This window comes from Pelodiscus sinensis, chromosome 13 (genome assembly GCF_052426305.1).
Source record: "Pelodiscus sinensis isolate ZL-2025 chromosome 13, ASM5242630v1, whole genome shotgun sequence".
Lineage (NCBI taxonomy): Eukaryota > Metazoa > Chordata > Testudines > Trionychidae > Pelodiscus > Pelodiscus sinensis.
This window is the reverse complement of record NC_143064.1, coordinates 20,431,841-20,449,804: the sequence shown is the minus strand read 5'-3', so window position 1 is coordinate 20,449,804 and position 17,964 is coordinate 20,431,841. Positions and strand designations below refer to the sequence as shown.

General features: G+C 44.6%; 2 protein-coding genes across 5 annotated transcripts in view; one reads left to right on the top strand and one right to left on the bottom strand.

The window, feature by feature from the left end:
- ATG4A (autophagy related 4A cysteine peptidase) overlaps window positions 1-11,948 on the bottom strand; it is a 23,164-nt gene extending 11,216 nt beyond the window's left edge. For 2 of the 4 annotated variants that reach the window (XM_075940948.1, XM_075940949.1), the window contains exons 1-4: window positions 11,811-11,948; window positions 6,832-6,942; window positions 4,198-4,269; window positions 347-445 (exon numbers count right to left, since the gene is read on the bottom strand). In XM_075940948.1, coding sequence (XP_075797063.1) covers window positions 347-445; window positions 4,198-4,269; window positions 6,832-6,942; window positions 11,811-11,820 — 292 coding nt within the window. In that variant the 5' untranslated portion in view covers window positions 11,821-11,948. Of the gene's footprint in view, window positions 1-346; window positions 446-4,197; window positions 4,270-6,831; window positions 6,943-8,318; window positions 8,382-11,810 lie in introns of all 4 variants that reach the window. The other 2 variants (XM_075940951.2, XM_075940950.1) reach the window with 2 other exon arrangements.
- On the top strand, window positions 11,911-17,964 carry PSMD10 (proteasome 26S subunit, non-ATPase 10). Its single transcript, XM_075940953.2, has 5 exons — window positions 11,911-12,167; window positions 12,585-12,683; window positions 14,369-14,515; window positions 14,632-14,798; window positions 17,530-17,964. Exons 1-5 carry the CDS (start codon window positions 12,054-12,056, stop codon window positions 17,681-17,683), a joined length of 681 nt encoding a protein of 226 aa, XP_075797068.1. The 5' UTR covers window positions 11,911-12,053; the 3' UTR covers window positions 17,684-17,964.

Genomic DNA, 17,964 nt, shown 5'->3' with positions numbered 1-17,964 from the left:
GGCTGCAGTTCACCCAGACACCAGCTTCATTATTAGTCATGCAAAGCTCTATCAAATAATAAAGACAAGAATCCCACTTTGTATATCTTTGTTTTTCTTTTCCTGCTTAACTATAAAACCTATTCACCCCGCTGGGTCAGAAACGAAACACTAACAGCTTCCTCTTTTATGGAGACAGAATTACTAACAATTTCTGCCAATCATTCTAAAGAGACTTTCACTAGTTGTTTAGCCCTACATCTCTCTGCTGATGTCTACTATACTGGGCTTTCATGCCAAAGTTAAATGCCTCCCAAATAACGAACAGAGCCTCCTAACATCTCTCACAAAATAACAGTATGCTCACCCCTTCCTAAATGCTTGCAGATGAGAGCCTGTGCCAGCATCATTTGTCCACATCGCAGCATGCATCCCCAGCCAGTATCAGATGAAGGACCTGTGCCTCCTATTAACAAGAATTATTACAATTCATACGGGTTCTTGACTGAAATTAGTTTCACAAAAATCAAATTGTGGAAATTTAGGCAGCCAACAAAAGTTTGGCTCTTTAGCAAGTATCCTCTGGATGAAGAGAAACCAAGAGAGATTTTTATCACTAGCTTGGCTTCTAGATAAGTGATCAGGCTCTGTCCAGCAGTTCTGTGCAGAAACCTGTACTGATACAGCTCAATAGTAGCAGAATTCTTTGTTGATGTAAGACAAAAGGCAAAGAAGCAACCATGTAAAGCCGTTTACCAAACTGTGTGAAGTTCAAGAATAAAATGCTCAAGCCTATATGTAGAGCCCCGCAAATCCACAGATATCCACTGGTATCCTCAACCACAGATGTGGATACATAGATCCGTGGTTCATTTTTGCAGTTATGGATATGGATACAAGTATTTTATCTAAAACCTGGTACATTTGCAGATATCTGCTTTATATCCACAGGCATCTACATCCATAGATGTAGATGTGGATATCCATGGATCATTTTTACAGATGCAGATGTGGACACCAATTTTATATCCATGCAGGGCTCTACCTATATGCAGGGCTCTGCACACGGTGGTAAGCCAGACCTATGAGCACTATAAAACAAATACAAAAAATGGAGGTGTAAGCAGTAGAACTAATGTAATTTGATATGGAAAGTAGGGATGTAAATGAGTAGTTGAGTATACGATTAACTGATAAGCCTAGCCCTAGGCTTTTCGGTTAATCTTCTCGACCACTCACATCCCCCCACTTGCTGCCTCTGTATCAAAAGCAGCAAGTGGGGGGAGCTGGACCCAGTGCTGCAGGAAACCAGCTTAAAAGCCTGCCCTGCCCTTCCACTGTTGCCTCTATAAGAGGCAGCAGCATGGGGCGGGAGGAGCAAGGGAGGCTGCCACAGAGCAGCTTCTCTCTGCAGCGAGCCTGGGCCAGACACGGGCAGAGGCTGCTTTGTGGCAGCAACCCCTGTCTGCAGGGGCTCCAAGCTCCCCATGGACAGAGGCTGCTACACATCCCAGGCTTGTGTGAGGCTTGCTGTGGACAGTCCAGGCTCATCATGGGCAGAGGCTGCTCCATGGGGAGCTCGGACCCCCCGTGGACAGGAGCAGTTGTCGGACCAGCCTCTATCTGCAGCCAGCCCAGGCTGCCGTAGACAGAGGCTGCTTTGTGGCAGCCTCTTTCCCTCACAGCAGCCTCTGTTCATGTGGCGCTCGGACCCCCAACATTCAGGACCCCCTAATTTTAAGAGGAATAAAGGATCTTTCGGAAAAGGCTTTATTTTCCGAAAGATCCCGTCTAGACTGGCGCTTTTCTCCGGCAAAGCCCCGAGACGGAAAAAAGCGGCAGCCATGTTTATACAAATGAAGCAGGAGAGATTTAAATCCCCCGCTTCATTTGCAATTCTGACTTGTCTAATCTGCATCCCTTTTCCGGAAAAGGGGTGCAGTGTAGACACAGCCTACATATTTTGAGGGTTAGAAACTGGAGGTTTTAGCATTGGGTAGGAAGCAAATACAGGCAGTCCCCGAGTTACGCGGATCCGACTTATGTCGGATCCGCAGTTACGAACGGGGCTTTTCTCGCCCCGGAGGACGGGAGCGGCGGGATGCCCAGATGCACCGCGGTCCACCGCCCCCGTCCTCCGTAGCGAGAAAAGCTGCTCCCCGTCTCCCTGGTCTGCAGGGAGATGGAGAGCAAAGCCTTGGAGCATGCCCGCAGCGGGACAGCCCGGGCGCGCTTGAGCTGTCCCCCTGCGGGCGTGCTCCGCGGCTTTGCTCCCCGACCAGCAGACCAGGGAGATGGGGAGCAAAGCCTCGGAGCATGCCAGCAGTGGGGCAGCTGCGGTGCGCCTGGACTGTCCCGCTGCCCGCATGCTCTGCGGCTCTGCTCCACGTCTCCCAGGTCAGCAGACCAGGGAGACGGAGCAAAGCCGTGGAGGACTTGGGCGGTCCCGCCACCCCCGTCTCCATGGTCTGCTGGGGGGGGGGTGCAGCTAGTGCCCCCCCCCCCCAGCAGACCAGGCTTTTCTTGCCTACCCCTGGGGTAGAGCAGCTGGGGGCTGCCGGGTTGGTCCCGCAGCGCCACTCAGGACCAACCCGGCAGCACCCCAGCTGCTCTGCCCCAGGCGTCCTGATTCAGCCGCTGCTGGTCAGTTTCAGCAGCGGCTGAATCAGGACGCCTGGGGCAGAGCAGCTGGGGTGCTGCTGGGTTGGTCCAGTAGCGCCGAGGAGCCGCACTACTGGAGCAACCCAGCAGCACTCCAGCTGCTCTGCCCCAGGCGTCCGCAAGTCAGCCACTGCTGAAACTGACCAGCGGCTGACTACAGGAAGCCCGAGGCAGAGTTGCTCTGCCCCAGGCTTCCTGGAATCAGCTGCTGATCAGTTTCAGCAGCAGCTGACTTGGGGACGCCTGGGTTTCTTAAGTTAAATCTGTATGTAAGTCAGAACTGGCGTCCAGATTCAGCCACGGTTGAAACTGATCAGTTTCAGCAGCGGCTGACGCCAGTTCCGACTTACATACAGATTCAACTTAAGAACAAACCTACAGTCCCTATCTTGTACGTAACCCGGGGACTGCCTGTACAGATTTTGGTATCTGGTGAAACATTGGACACAATCTGGGACTGTGGAGCTAAGAACACCTGTTGGATGTAGTGAAATAATTAGAATCTATTAGGATTATTAGGAAAGGTCACAGCTATTGCTTCAGACTGTCTGTAGATTCAGGAAGACAATATTTTCTATTTGTTTATGTTTTAAGGCTTTTTTCAGAATCGTAAGGGCTAGAAATATAAATTAGATTTAACTAACTGCTTTGATTTTTAAGCATCAAGAAGTGGATTCTATGGGAAATTCCAAGAGATTCTTTTGTTTCTATTTAATTTAATGCTGGAGAAAGTTACTGAATTGACTACCCTGGGAATCTATCAACAGAACAGGCAGAGCATGGACAATGACCATGAAATCGTCTTAACTCTGCATTGGAAAGACTACTTTCAGTGGTGAATGGTACTTACTTTTTAGTAAAACTGCCAATAGTGTTGTCAGTCATGCCAACTGTGGTAGTGGTTTTTGCAATCATAGCAGAGACCATGAAACAACAGGTTTAGAGCTCTACCCCCCTGAATTAGATTTAAACTTGCAGCCTAGTGGCTCTGTATCCATTACTGATCCCATAACCTATGTAACTGAAAAAATTATTTGGTGATGATTTGTGAAATCAATTTAACCATAAAGTTCAAGTAGGTGGTTCTTTTCCCTTTAACATTTATTCATATACTTAAAAGGATTTAACAGGTTAAACATTATTTGCACAACAGATTTTCTGTGCATTCCCCATTAGCTTGTGAATGTTTCTCAAATGATTTCCTCTGTTAGTATAAACACAAGGACCAAGTTCTCTACTGAACAAGTGAGCACAGCTTTCAGTACTAAAGAATTTAGCCCATTAGCTCCTTTTTGCTTTCAGAAAGAGCTCAAAGTAGAAGTGGGTTGTGCCTACGAAAGCTCATGATACCCTCTACATGTTTTGTTAGTCTTTAAAGTGATACTAGACTATTTGTTGTTTTTTAAGTTTTTCCTGTTACAGACTAACTCGGCTACCCCCTGAAGCTTCTAATAATTTAGGAGTTCATATACAATACTTTGATTCCTCTCACAATTTTAATTTCCAACAAGACAGAGATACAGAAAAATTGGGCTGTTTACCCTAACGCATACCCACCAATAGGTGAAAATTTTCTTCTGTACGTAAACCACAGACGAGCACTTATATCCAACAATAATTTAGGTTTGTCTGGCAATTAAAAAATAAAGCAATATTTAATACAATTCCTAACTGCAAAGCACATTTGGCATTAACACAACATACAGAATATGCAGGAGATGTCTATTTACTTTCAAGAGTTACAAAAATAACTCTTATGTATCACATTTAATATTCAAAGCACTTTACATATGCAAACTTAACAAAATCTATTGGGTAAGCATAAAGTAATTATTAACCATCAAAGGTTAACAGAGTAGCTAAGCTAAACTTGAAATGCTACAGCTATGCAGAAATATCCCCTCTGAACAAAATTATACCATAGGATAAGAAATTTAGAGAATGTCTATTAAAAGGGACCAATTTTAGTCTGAAGAAGGAAGGATGAGCCTAAGAGCATAGTCCCTTCTTCATCCACTGAACCCTCCTCTGCATTTAAAGGGACAAGGCTTGCAGGGACAAAAAGTGTAATGTCTATTTTCCATGGTATCTTCTTACTCACATTTGCAAGGAATTCCAGCCTTAGAGAATGTTAACCCTGAATACCACAGACATTGGTTGGCACCATGTCCAAACAGACCAAGGAGAATCTTGCTACTCATTGGGAAAGAAAAACCACAAAAACTACAGGTAGATATTGACTAGAGCTCCTAACCATGACAGTAATACAGACAACAATATTGGGCCTTTGAAAGCGATGACATGCTGGAAATACCCAAAGATGCATCCAGTTCCACTGAAAATCTCAGGAGTAGGCCTTGCTAATTTGGAAAGCCATATGTTGTCTTCTTCCACCTGTCCTTTCCTAAGGGAAGTGTCTGGACATTGACTAAGATCTGCTCCGTATCCCAGTAGACAAAGTTTAGTGTTCGCCATTTTTAATCTCTCTAATTTTAAAAATTAAAACTTTTTTCTTTTTCATTTCCAGGATTCTCTCAAAGGTACTCTACAATTCTTGAGGATCTACTTACTGCATTTATCCCCTTATTAGATCAGGCTGACTTATCCATCCAGCCATTATCAGGATTCTTCAGTCACAGCTATACATGGCACCTAGTGCCCATCAACACCACTACTGAGTTTGCTGTCAGGATCCAGTAAGTGCAACAAAAGGTTCCACCCTACACACTCTTCAAGGAACAAAAACCAGTCCTGAATTCTCATTCCTGTGTGCTAGGGTATTATGTTACAATTACAGTACACTGCAGATTGCAGGGGCAGGGACTTCTGCGAAAGTACATATTTTTATCAAATGATAACAGAAAATGCATCCAAAAGATAAAAGTCAATTTTTACTATTTATTTCTTAAAGCCCATTTCAACTGAAAATATCAGGCTGTAAGAAATTAAATTAATCCAGCATAGTGGATTTGTTGTTGTCTGAACTACTGTACAGACTTGATTGGTTGGTCTCCTGACACTCTTGTCTATTCGTTGCCTTTGCTTTGTATTTTAAAATGCAATTTAACATTAAAGCAAGCATGTGGCCTCAGGGTATGCTTCTAATTTGCAAAGTTACTAGGGATATAACTGATATTTGCTGGACCACCACATCTAGTTTTAAAATGAGCTACAGTAGATACCCAGCTGCCTACTCTTTTCTTATAGGAGAAACTTTAAAGGGGATTTTCAGGACTTCATTTTTTTTGGTGGGAAGTTACTATGTAAAAAATATTTTCCTCCTAGCAGACAGGATCAGAGGTATTAAACGTTCTTAAAAAGTCATCTATCTATTCCCTGAGCATTTGATGACTAGAAATAATCATGCGAGGCTAACCTACAAGTAAGCAAGCCCAGTTTGCAGAAACTCTGAGGCTACGTCTACACTATAAGGATTTTGCACAAAAACCTGCGGAGCGTCCACACCTCAAGCGCACTTTTGCGCAAGTAAATCAGCAGGAGAGAGGTCTTTTGCCAGTAGAGTTATTCCTCTCCCCACTAGGAATAACTCCTTTTTGTGCAAGAGTTCATGCGCAAACAGGCAAGTGTGGACACTCCGCAGGGATTTCTTGTGCAAGAAACCCCTATCGGGAAAAGCACAGGTGTTCTGATTACCATTCATAGAATGGCTATCAGAGCTTTCTTGTGCAAGCGTGTCCATTCAGTGTGGACGCTCTCTTGCGCAAAAGCTCATTGCAAAAGCGATGCGCTTTGAGGTGTGGACGCATTTTTACGGAAGAAGTTTTTGCACAAAAACTTTTGCGCAAAAGGCTTCTTCTGCAAAAACTCTGCAGTTTAGACGAAGCCTGACAGATAGATGCTGCACTCTGCTTTGGTAACCCTCCTGCCAACTAATTTCATATTAGGGTGACCACCGTCGTATATATATTCTGGGCTTGACAAACGTGGGCGAAAGCTGCTCGCCAGCCCCGCATTGCGCATGCGTGCGCCACAGATAAACGGGGCGCACGGCTGAAATCTACTCACCACGGGTGAGTAGGTTCTATAGTTTGTCGAGCCCTGTACATCTACTTTTTAGAAGTGAGTTTATTTTTGTTTGCAGAGATTCATGCAATGATATTGTTATGAACACTGAGGAAATATGGCTTATCAACTATGAAAGTTATAGCTGGATTTTCATTACAAACATACCTGTCTTGAGGTGGTGTTGCCTTCCCAAGATCCACACTGACCCATCTGTTTCTGGAAATTCTTCTAAATATTCCGATAAGACAGTGATCTGGTTTTCATGCTTAGATAAAACTGAACAGGAACATAGAAAGTTCAAACTCTATTTTGCTTTTTTTGTTCTTTTGGAGTTCTTTGAGTTCTTATACTGCAACTAGCTCCAACCAGTGTTCTAGCCTAGGGATTTGTGGTTTTCTGACAGAATACTTCATTTCTGACTGAATACTTCATTTATCCTATTTTTCCTCAGCAGTACGCTGTTCATTTTATTGGCACTGCATTCTTTTCAATTTTGTATTTTAATTCTCAAGAGCAGGGATGGGCAATAATTTTTCCCCTTCACAAATTGTGGATAGTGGTCACGGACCACCTCCGGAAAGGATGAGGCCTTGAGCAGAAGGGGCAGTTCCCTCTAGGCGCCGTGTGCCCCTGGTGGGGGAAGGAGACTTCGTGCACTCTCCTACTCCCAGCCAATCGAGACCCAGGGGCAGGGGCGTGCACGAAGTCATTCGTTATTCAAGATGGCTGGTGGCTCCCTCTACACACCGCGTGCCCCTGATGAAGGGGAGGGAGCCACCAGCCACTTTGAACAGCGAATGACTTTGTGCACTCCCCTGCTCCTAGGTCTTGATTGACCTAGGGTCGGCAGAGCACCTGAGGGCCAGATCTAATGGCCTGGCGGGCCAAACTTGGCCCGCAGGCTATATCTTGCCCACCCCTTCTCAAAAGGTTCTGAGAGACATTATGGCTGGCACCTGGGATGAAATCCTGATGCTATAGAAGTATATGGGAGCTTTTACCACTGACCTCAATGAAGTTTGGCTTTAACCCAAAGTCCAGGTGAACAATTTATGCCCCAATCCTGCACTAAACATGGTTAACTTTAAGCATATGAAGAGTTCCACTAATTTCAATGTCACTACTCCTCCTTAAAATTAAGCATGTCCCAATTGTGAGTGGGATTGGGGCCTTAGTCTGCTAAAAGGAGTCTTTGGATCTCCTGCTTCAGACAAAATATTGGTATGGTACATCATAAGCTGCAAGATTAATAAATGTAACATTTCTATTAATTCATTCTATTAGGGAAATTCATTTGATTATGATTAAAGCCCTTTCAAATTCACAGCCATGCAAAATGTGTCATGGACTGTGAAATCTGGTGTCCTCCCATGAAATTTAGCCTTTTGTGAGCTTTTACCCTACAGATTTCATGGGGGAGACCAGCATTTCTCAAATAGGAGGTCCTGGTGCAACAGGAAGTTGCAGAGGGATCATAAGTTTATTTTAGGAGCATCATGGTATTGCCACCCTTACTTCTGTGCTGCCTTCAGAGCTGGGCAACTGGAGAGTGGTGGTTGTAATGTTGGCCGGATGCCCAGCTCTGAAGGCAGCATTCTGCCAGCAGCTGGGAAGAAGAAAAGGATGGTAATACCATCTCAGGTCACCCTTACCTCTGTACTGCTGCTTTCAGAGCTGAGTAGTCAGAGTATGCCAGCTACTGAGTAAGGCCAGATCTACATTAAAGGAAAAAGTCAACTTAAGATACCCAACTCCAGATATGTTAATTATACAGCTGAAGTCGACGTATCTTAAATTGCATTTTGGCGCTGTCCACACAGCAGGAAGTCAATGGGAGCAAACACTTCCAATGGCTTCCCTTATTCCTCATGAAAAGAAGGGCTACCGGTATTGACCAGCAGGGATGCCCTCTTAGTTTGAATTAGCGAGTTTCTACTAGACACGCTAATCGAACTCCAGAAGATCAACTGTGACTCTTACACAACTACTTCAATTACACACCATGAAGTTACAAAGTTAAATATCTGAAATCATGACATGAACCATTTTTAAAATCCTATGTCCATGAAATTTACCAAAATGGACCATGAATTTGGTAGGGCCCTAAATTATGATTTTTGTTGGGAGGTCATGAAAATGAAGAAATAACTCTCCTGCTGTAAAACTAAGCGATTGTTTTTAGTTGCTTTGATTTTTTTTTCAAACAGCATATTTACGAAATACATAATGAACTGATGTTAAACCATAAATATAGATACTAATATTATTAAACCATAAATATAGATACTAATTTCAACGCTATAGCATTATGGTAAAAAGATTGAAGTAAATATCTATGCAACACTAAAGCAGATTCTTTAATACTACAAATCCGAGCCTAGATCCTGCAATTCATTGAGTGTAGTGACAGAACATGGGTGAACCACATGCTCTGAATACTTCTAAATTTACCCAGTAAAAATATCTAAATATGACAACGCTACAAGTGGATTTACTCAATTTTGTCCCAAGACTTATATTAAGTGGATACCACCACCTAGTTTAGGTTCAGTATTTAAGTTCTATAAAGTGTAAGGCTATATTTTATTTTAATTTTAAAACTGTTGTTAACCATTTTGAAAAATATATTAAGTCGCATGTAATATTTTTATTTATTTATTTTTATTAATTTAGTTATTTATAGGTGCCACTCAGAATAGCTCATTTTGCTAGACACTGTACAAACACAGAAAAAGATATAGTCCTGATCCCAAGGAGTTTACAATTTATGACCCAATCTTAAAAACACCGGCAAACAAATAATCCCAATAAATTTAACAGGAGTCCTCAAGTGCATAAGGTTAATCATATGTCCTTCTTTCCTAACTACCATTAATAGCAAATATATACTGCCACTACTCTTGCTGTAAAATAATTTAATATGATTAGACAATAGACTAAAAAAAATTACTGTCTTAGAACAAAATGTCTACAGAAAAATAGCTGACATTCTGGCCAACATTTTAGAATAATTAATAGTTAAAATGAAACTATTTGCTAAATTACGTCCAAAATATAGGCCCTTTATTGAAGAAAAAAGATTTTATCCCAACTAATTATAATTTTTATGACATTTTAAAATCTGAAGTTTCATATTAAACATTCCCTAAAGTATCGAAATGTAAACATGGCACCATTTGTGTAAATGCCTAAAAATCAAATCAAAACTGACTATCCTCAGAAAACAAAAGTGACCATGTTTTACTGTTTGAAGTAAGCAAGAGTGCAGAATTAAACAGCATAAAGAATTAAAAATATTGTTTTAAATTAACTTAAATAATCTTAGTCAAATAACATACTTAAGGAAACATGCAGTTTTAAAAATATTATACTTTAGGATACCCTAGAGAGTTTCACCCAAACCCTACTCAGATTAATATACAATAACCAGAAAATAAGCATTCAGGCACCATGCTTAATATTTTTCTATTTAATTTGACTCATTGTTAGTTACTGTAAAATAGTGTACTTTAACTATAAGTAATGCATGCACACACATGCCTAAACTAAGTTTCAGTGGAAAAAATCCAGGAGCCATAATGAAGGATTCACTTAATACCAAGACATTTATATGAATAATCAAAATTATTTTTGATATCATAAGCTAGTGCAGCGTTTCTCAACCAGTGGTGCGAGTACCCTTAGGGGGTACTCAAGAGAAGTCTGAGGGGAACATTAACACAACTGAAATTTGGAGAAAACTGAAGTTTTGTTTTAAGTTTTACAGCGTTTTATTATTTTTGTACTTTTCACACCCCAAAATTTCATCACCCACGCAGCTATGATTAAGTGGTTTAAACAACTATGTTGCAATGGTAGAAAAAAATTGTGTGTGTCTGAAAACTGTAAGTACTGGGAGAACTTAACATTATTTTTTTAAAGGGGTATTTTATAAAAAAAAAAGGGTTGAGAAACATTGAGCTAATGAATGCCTATTGTGCTGACACATTTTATTTATTCGATCCAGTTGGCAGTCACGATTGTCAGCAGATCAGCTTCAGTGCTACAGCATTATGTTAAAAAGACTGACGTAAATATCTATGCAACACTAAACCAGAATCTTTAATACTACAAATCCGGGTAATTCATTCACTGTAGATCCTGCAATTCATTCGTTGCAGTGACAGGACTTGGATGAACTGCATGTTCTGAATACTTCTAAATTTACCCAGGAAAAATATCTAAACATGACAACCCTACAAGTGGATTTACTCAGCTTTGTCGCAAGACTTATATTAAGTGGATACCTCCACCTAGTTTAGGCTCAATATTTAGGTTCTGTAAAGTTTTACGAAAATGTCATGCTATTCTTCCTTTTAACTTTAAAACTGTTGTTAAACGTTTTGAATGTGTCCCTAGTGCGGTAACATTTTCAGCAAAGAACATCAGAGGTGGAAAGTGAAACTGACGAGTATGTTTTCACTGGTCAGCTGAATGAAAGGTAAAAAGTAAACAGCGCGGATGGGAACACAATTAAACGCTACACGTTGGGACAGCACTCTCGGGACATTTGTGTGGTGTTTTTAAATCAACGTTGTTTTCACCCGGCTGAACCACCGGGTTTGTGGGACGAGCCACGCTCGAGGACACAGTGAAACTTGTTAACCGCTGCCACCAAAAGCTCATCACATTTCATTCCCAGGCGACTTCCCCTCTACCCGCCGCCCTGCCTGCGCCAGGCCCCCACTGCGGCAGGCCCCTCGGTGGCTGTCAGGATTCGGAGTCGCTGCGCGGTAGCGTTCACACCTATATTCGTAGCTGGGGTTTTTTTGGGGGGAGGGGCTTTCGGAAGCGCCCTAAGGGCAGGATTCACAACGACACTCGCTGGTGTCACCCGCAGGGTGTAGCGGCTCCGGACCGCACGCAACAGCGGCAGAGCCGCGGGCGCAGGATCGGGCCCCGGAGCTGCCCTCCCCGGGAGCTCGCCCGGCGGGCCGCGTCCCGGCACCACGTCACCTCTGGGCGGTCGCCGCGCCCGCAACACGCCCGGGCCTGGGGCTATCGCTCGCCACCGCCGCCCTGAACCGCCCGCTCTGCGCCCCATTCTCCCGCTGCCGCCCCCTCCCCCCGCGCCGCGGCTCCCCGGCCCCCCAGCCTCCCCTCACCGGATTCCATCCTCCCGCTGTCGCTGTCACCATCCTCCTCCTCACGGACACACGCCGCGGAGCACGCTGGGAGTTGTAGTCCCGCGGGGAGAGAGTGAGAAAGAGAGAGACTACCGGCTGCCTACCCGGACCTTGCTGCAAACCCCCCCTCTGCGGCGCCGGGCCGGGCTGCCGCTCTGATTGGCTGCCTGAGGGCTCTGGCCCCGCCCCCCTCACCGCGCAGGGTGGGCAGAGCGCGGCGGCATGGAGGGCTCGGTGTCCAGCGTGGAGCTCTGCAACCTGGCCTACGCGGGGCGGCTGGAGGAGCTGCAGGGCCGGCTGAGGGAGGATCGCGGCCTGGCCACCCGCACCGACCAGGTCAGGGTGGACTCGGCGGGAGGAGCGGGCGTTAGAGGCTCGCGGCTGCCGGGCCCCCGGGGCTGGAGGGGCTGCCTGCGAGAGGGGTCCCCTGGGCCGACTCGCTGTAGGGAGTAGCGCTGGGGATGGAAGAATTGGCCCCCCAGGAGACATAAAGGGCCCAGAGTGGTGTAGGGGAGCTGGGCTATCGGGGCTCCCAGCAGGGTTAGGGCTGGGGAGCTGGGCTGTAGGCGGTGTGTGGAGAAGGGCTACTTGAAGGGGGTGGGGGAGTCTAGGTCATGTCAATTTCAGCTGGAGACCTGAGGCCTGTTCTCTCCCATGTGTTTTCCCCATTGCCTGCCTTGCCATGTTTCTGTGGGGCCCTGTGCTAGGGGTGCGCCTGTCTGGAGCTGACCCCATGTCTGTTTCTGTATGCAGGATCACAGAACAGCACTGCACTGGGCGTGCTCAGCGGGACACACGGACATCGTGCATTTGTTGTTAGGCCTCGCTGTGCCTGTCAATGACAAGGATGATGTAAGTTTTGTACATCCCTAGGAACATTCTTCAGTGGCTTTCAGAATCACGTTCTGTGCAGCTTTGGGCTCAATAGGCAATGAGTCTGACTGGCCAGATACCAAGGCTCATGACTTTGTTACAGCTGCTGCCATACTTGTTGGTTTTGGTGATCTACATGGTCTCCGTGCATAGTCCTGAGTCATGTGTATGAGGCGGGTTCTTTGAGGAGACTGTCCCACTATTGATTTGGTAGCATAACTCATTACCATAGATAGATAATAATGATAGATTTTACAAACACTGGACTCCTTGTTATGTAACTAAAATCTTATTCTATTCTGCATAGCTTTATATACTGTGCCCTAATCAGTGTAATATCTGTGTGTCTTAAATGACATGGAGAACATCTGTCATGTGCAGTTTGTTCTGACACACTCTTATCCTTTTTCCAGGAAGAGACTTGTGTGTAGTGTGTTTCTCTGAGTGTCTTATTAAAATGTATGTGCTGCTATGTGTATGTTAGACAGGGTAGGCTGAAGAAGCATAATTCCTCAAATAGAAGGTGATCAGGTTTGTGATGATTCTACGTTTTTATGGGAGTTGGTTTCCTGTTCTTGGAGCAGCTCCCAAGGAAACTGTGCCCCCTGCATAGAGTAATGTTACCTTTATGGTAGAAAACGGCTGAAGAGCAGAATTACCTAGTACTGTCTTTATCCTGAAGTTTATGGGGCTCTTTTAGATATATTGGACCAGGCCTTTGAGTGCCTTGAAGATAGGGACTGAGATCTTGAACTTTAACTTGATAGGGTACATGATGCGGATGTAGCGAGTGAGATGTAAAACGTTCCAGTTAACCAGTGGGGCTGAAACAGCTCCCTGGCTGTCTAGAACAGTCCCTCTCCATGGTGGGCCTGGCTGGGTCCCCCACCTCTGCAGGTTACACAGTGTAGCACCCCCAGAGTGGGCCCAGCAGCTCTTGCCAGCCCTGTTCCCTGGGAGGTATCTGTGCTGTGGTAGTGAAGTCTCCTCCTGGGAGTTAGGCCGGTGACAGTGGAGCCAACAGGGGTTGGTGGCCCCACTCCTGAGTAGGCTTCGCTGCAGAGCCCTTTGAGCGTGTAACCGCTAAGATTTGTAGCGGTTACATGGTTATTGTAAGAAGTTGTTAAAATCTCTTGTAGAGAGCAGAGGATAGACTTGATGTGCTCAGGAAGTGCTGCAGAAATGGCATTTTCCTTTATTACTTCAGTTTGTCCACCAGAGTGGACAAAATAGGCATTAGACAAATAGACATTTAAGTAATGTCTACTGTGATCAGTACTACAAGAATAATAGTCTTTTTAAAGAAGGGCGGGTTGTCAAGTTCTCTTCAGTGTTAAGCTGTCTAGCTAAAATAAGCTTCCAGGCACTTCTTTTGGGCCTTTCTGCCATTCAGTAGAATAAGATATTATTCTGAGTAAAATAGTCACACAGACAAACAGTACGAACTGCCCTATGGCAAAAAGTGGATTCTGATGTTATATTGTTTCATTACATTTTCAATGGATATTAAGATTGACCTAATATGTCTCTTCTTTTAGCACCAATTCTATTGGTTGTCACCAGAATTCTAAGAATGGTGGTAGCTGTGCAAAATGTGACTTGCAAATAGTGTAGACTTTTTCTTGCAAGTGTAGAGTTTAAAACTATTTTTTGTGCCTCTGTAGGCTGGCTGGACTCCTCTACATATTGCAGCTTCAGCGGGCCGTGATGAAATTGTGAAAGCTCTGATTGGAAAGGGTGCTCAGGTGAATGTTGTTAATCAAAATGGCTGTACACCTCTGCATTATGCAGCCTCCAAAAACAGACAAGAGGTAGGGTTTCATATGTTACCAGATCTTGCTCTTCATTATATTGTCATTAAATTGTCATTAGGTGAATTCTTTTCCCATTCTTCCTCTCTCTCCCCCACCCTCACAACCCTTCTCAGATTGCAACTATGCTGTTAGAGAATGGTGCTGATCCTGATGCAACAGATCAGTTTGAATCCACTCCATTGCACAGAGCAGCAGCCAAGGGAAATCTAAAAATTATACAGATCCTTCTGCGGTACAAAGCATCTGTGAATATACAGGACTCTGAAGGGAATACACCTCTGTAAGTGATATTACATTTCTGTTCTGTTTTTTAATCTCTCTGAACTGAAAACTCAGTTACTTAAATGCAAGTATCCTCAAACTTTCAGCTTCTTCAGAAAGCTTTATAGATGTGTAGTGAGATGGTTCATTCATTTCCAATCACCATTTTTTAATTATTTTTTTAAAAACATACTGAAGACATTTTCGATATGTTTCCAGGTGAAGCAATGACAGAATCAAACCAAGCAATGACAGAATCACTCAGGCCATGTCTACACTACAGTTAAGATCAAAGCAGCTGCAGTCGATCTTCCCGGGTTCAGATTAGCAGGTCTAGTGAAGACATGCTAATTCAAACTGAAAGGGTGTTCCTGTCAATGCCGGTAGTCCTGCTCCTATGAGCAGTAAGGGAAGTCAAAGGGAGGGAGAGTGTGCTCCCTTCAACTTCCCACGGTGTGGATGGCGCTAAAATTCCAGTTTCAGATACTTTGACTTAAGCCATGTAATTAATATAGCTGGAGTTATGTATCTTAATTCAAATTTATCCCTTACAGTAGACTAGGCTTCAGTAAGGCTATGTCTAGACTACATTCCTCTTTCGAAAGAGGAATGTAAATGAAGCAAATTGAAAGCGCAAATGAAGTGCAGATTTAAATATCCCGCACTTCATTTGCATATTCGCATCCGAGCAGGGTTTTTTTAAAGAGTTTTTCAAAAGTGAAAGCACAGTCTAGATGGGGTTCTTTTGAGAGAGAAAACCTTTTTTGAAAGAACTCGTACTCACTTTTTCAGGAGTACGGGTTCTTTCGAAAAAGGGTTTTTGCCCTAAATCAACTCTACTGCCACCAGAGGATAGACAGTATGCCAGAGGAAGCTGTTCTGTTAGCTCTTCTTAATGATTGCCTTCTCAAAAGCATCTTATAAGAAGTTTGTTTTAATAAGTATAAAGCTTAAGGAAGGGGGAGAAGGAATCTTGGAGTTTACAAACATGTTCTTAGTCTGACCATTTCTGTAATTCTATTAATCAAGCAAACGGAAGTTAAATGCAGTTGGTCCAGTATTTGAAATGCATGTTTCTGGGGCAATATCCATTTGTATATTCTTAGGGTAAAATTGAAGTTGATGGCAAAACTCCTATTTGACTAAAATGGGGGTGAGGATTTCACTTTTAATATTTAAGAAAAAATTATGTTGTTGCACAACAGCAAACATGTCAGATTATATTTTTAAAAGTCGAATACTAATGGTAGGTAAAATATGACCACTTCTAAGTGGTATAGTTTCTAATCTGTATCTTTTCCATTTTTGATGAGGGATTCTTGACTAAATGCAGTCAGTCTCAATGCATGTGAAGGCCCATTTTGCATAACTGTATTGGAGCTTTTTGACTTCCCGAAGCTGGTTGTCTCAGCATGGCACCAATCTTGCACTGAAATGGTCTTGGGCTTGAGAAGACTGCAACCTTTGGAAATACTCAAGCTGTCTATAATGGCAATGGAATGAGTGGGAACAAACTTTGAATCTTTGTTGAGGTTTGGAATTGTGTGTGTGCTCTTTCACTGTATTCATTTACTTCTTACCTCCTTGCCCCTGTGAAATACAGGCAGTCCCCGACTTACGCGGATCCGACTTATGTCGGATCCGCCTTATGTCGGATCCGCACTTACGAACGGGGCTTTCTCGCCCCGGAGGTCGAGGTAGCGGATTGCTACCTGCGAGCTCCGGGGCGAGAGAGCCCCGTTCGTAAGCTGCTCCGGTGCCCCTGGTCTGCTGGAGACCGTCTCCAGCAGACCAGGGGCACCGGGCGGGTTCCCGCGCTTCTGAGGCTTTGCCAGAGCAAAGCCTCAGAAGCGCGGGAACCGCCGCTGCTGCCGCTTGAGACCCGGTGCCTGTGGTCTGCTGGGGACGGTCCCCAGCAGACCACAGGCACCAGGACTGAAGCCGCAGCCGCGGGGGGGGGGGGGGATCCCGCGCCTCTGAGACTTTGCCAGAGCAAAGCCTCAGAGGCGCGGCACGCCGCTGCTGCTCTGCTCCCCGTGTCCCTGGTCTGCTGGGGGGGGGGGCGCGGATAGTGTGCCCCCCCCCCCCCCCAGCAGACCAGGCTTTTGTTTTGGACCCTGGAGCAGAGCAGCTGGGGCGCTGCGGATTGGTCCTGCAGCACCCGCTCTGGGCACTACTGGACCAACCCGGCAGCACCCCAGCTGCTCTGCCCCAGGTCCTGATTCAGCCGCTGCTGGTCAGTTTCAGCAGTGGCTGAATCAGGACGCCTGGGGCAGAGCAGCTGGGGTGCTGCTGGGTTGGTCCAGTAGCGCCGAGGAGCGGTGCTACTGGAGCAACCCAGCAGCACCCCAGCTGCTCTGCCCCAGGCGTCCCCAAGTCAGCCGCTGCTGAAACTGACCAGCGCTGACTACAGGAAGCCCGAGGCAGAGTTGCTCTGCCCCAGGCTTCCTGGAATCAGCGCTCATCAGTTTCAGCAGCAGCTGACTTGGGGAAACTTGGGGTTCTTAAGTTGAATCTGTATGTAAGTCAGAACTGGCGGTCAGTTTCAGCAGCGGCTGAATCTGGACGCCAGTTCCGACTTACATACAGATTCAACTTAAGAACAAACCTACAGTCCCTATCTTGTACGTAACCCGGGGACTGCCTGTATCCTTAAGGCTTGACTTGTGGCTATCTATAAGCTCCCTAGTGACTAGCACTTTCAATTTGGTAGAATTGGCAGTGATCGTGGGTTTATTTTCTTGTTACAGCCATTTAGCCTGTGATGAAGAGAGAGTGGATGAGGCAAAGCTGTTGGTGTCCCATGGTGCAAGTATTTACATTGAGAATAAAGAAGAAAAGACCCCATTGAAAGTGGCAAAAAGTGGCCTGGGAGCTGTACTTAAGAGACTGGTGGAAGGCTAGCAGTGTTGTATAAGTTATGACTTGAATTCCACTCCTGATGCACACATTTAAGACTATTACCTTAATATTTTGATAGCTTAATGGTGATGGCTTAAATTTCATTATAATGTGCATATGTATGTATGTAGTGGTATATGTCAGTACTCTTCCATTGCACCACCAAGCACATTTCTAATTGCCTGTTAAGTAAACCAGCAGCACTTTAAAAAATAATTTTAGTATCCTGCAGTTTTATTTCATGTAAAATTACTGTTACTTTCATAAATTGGATTTGGAAGAAA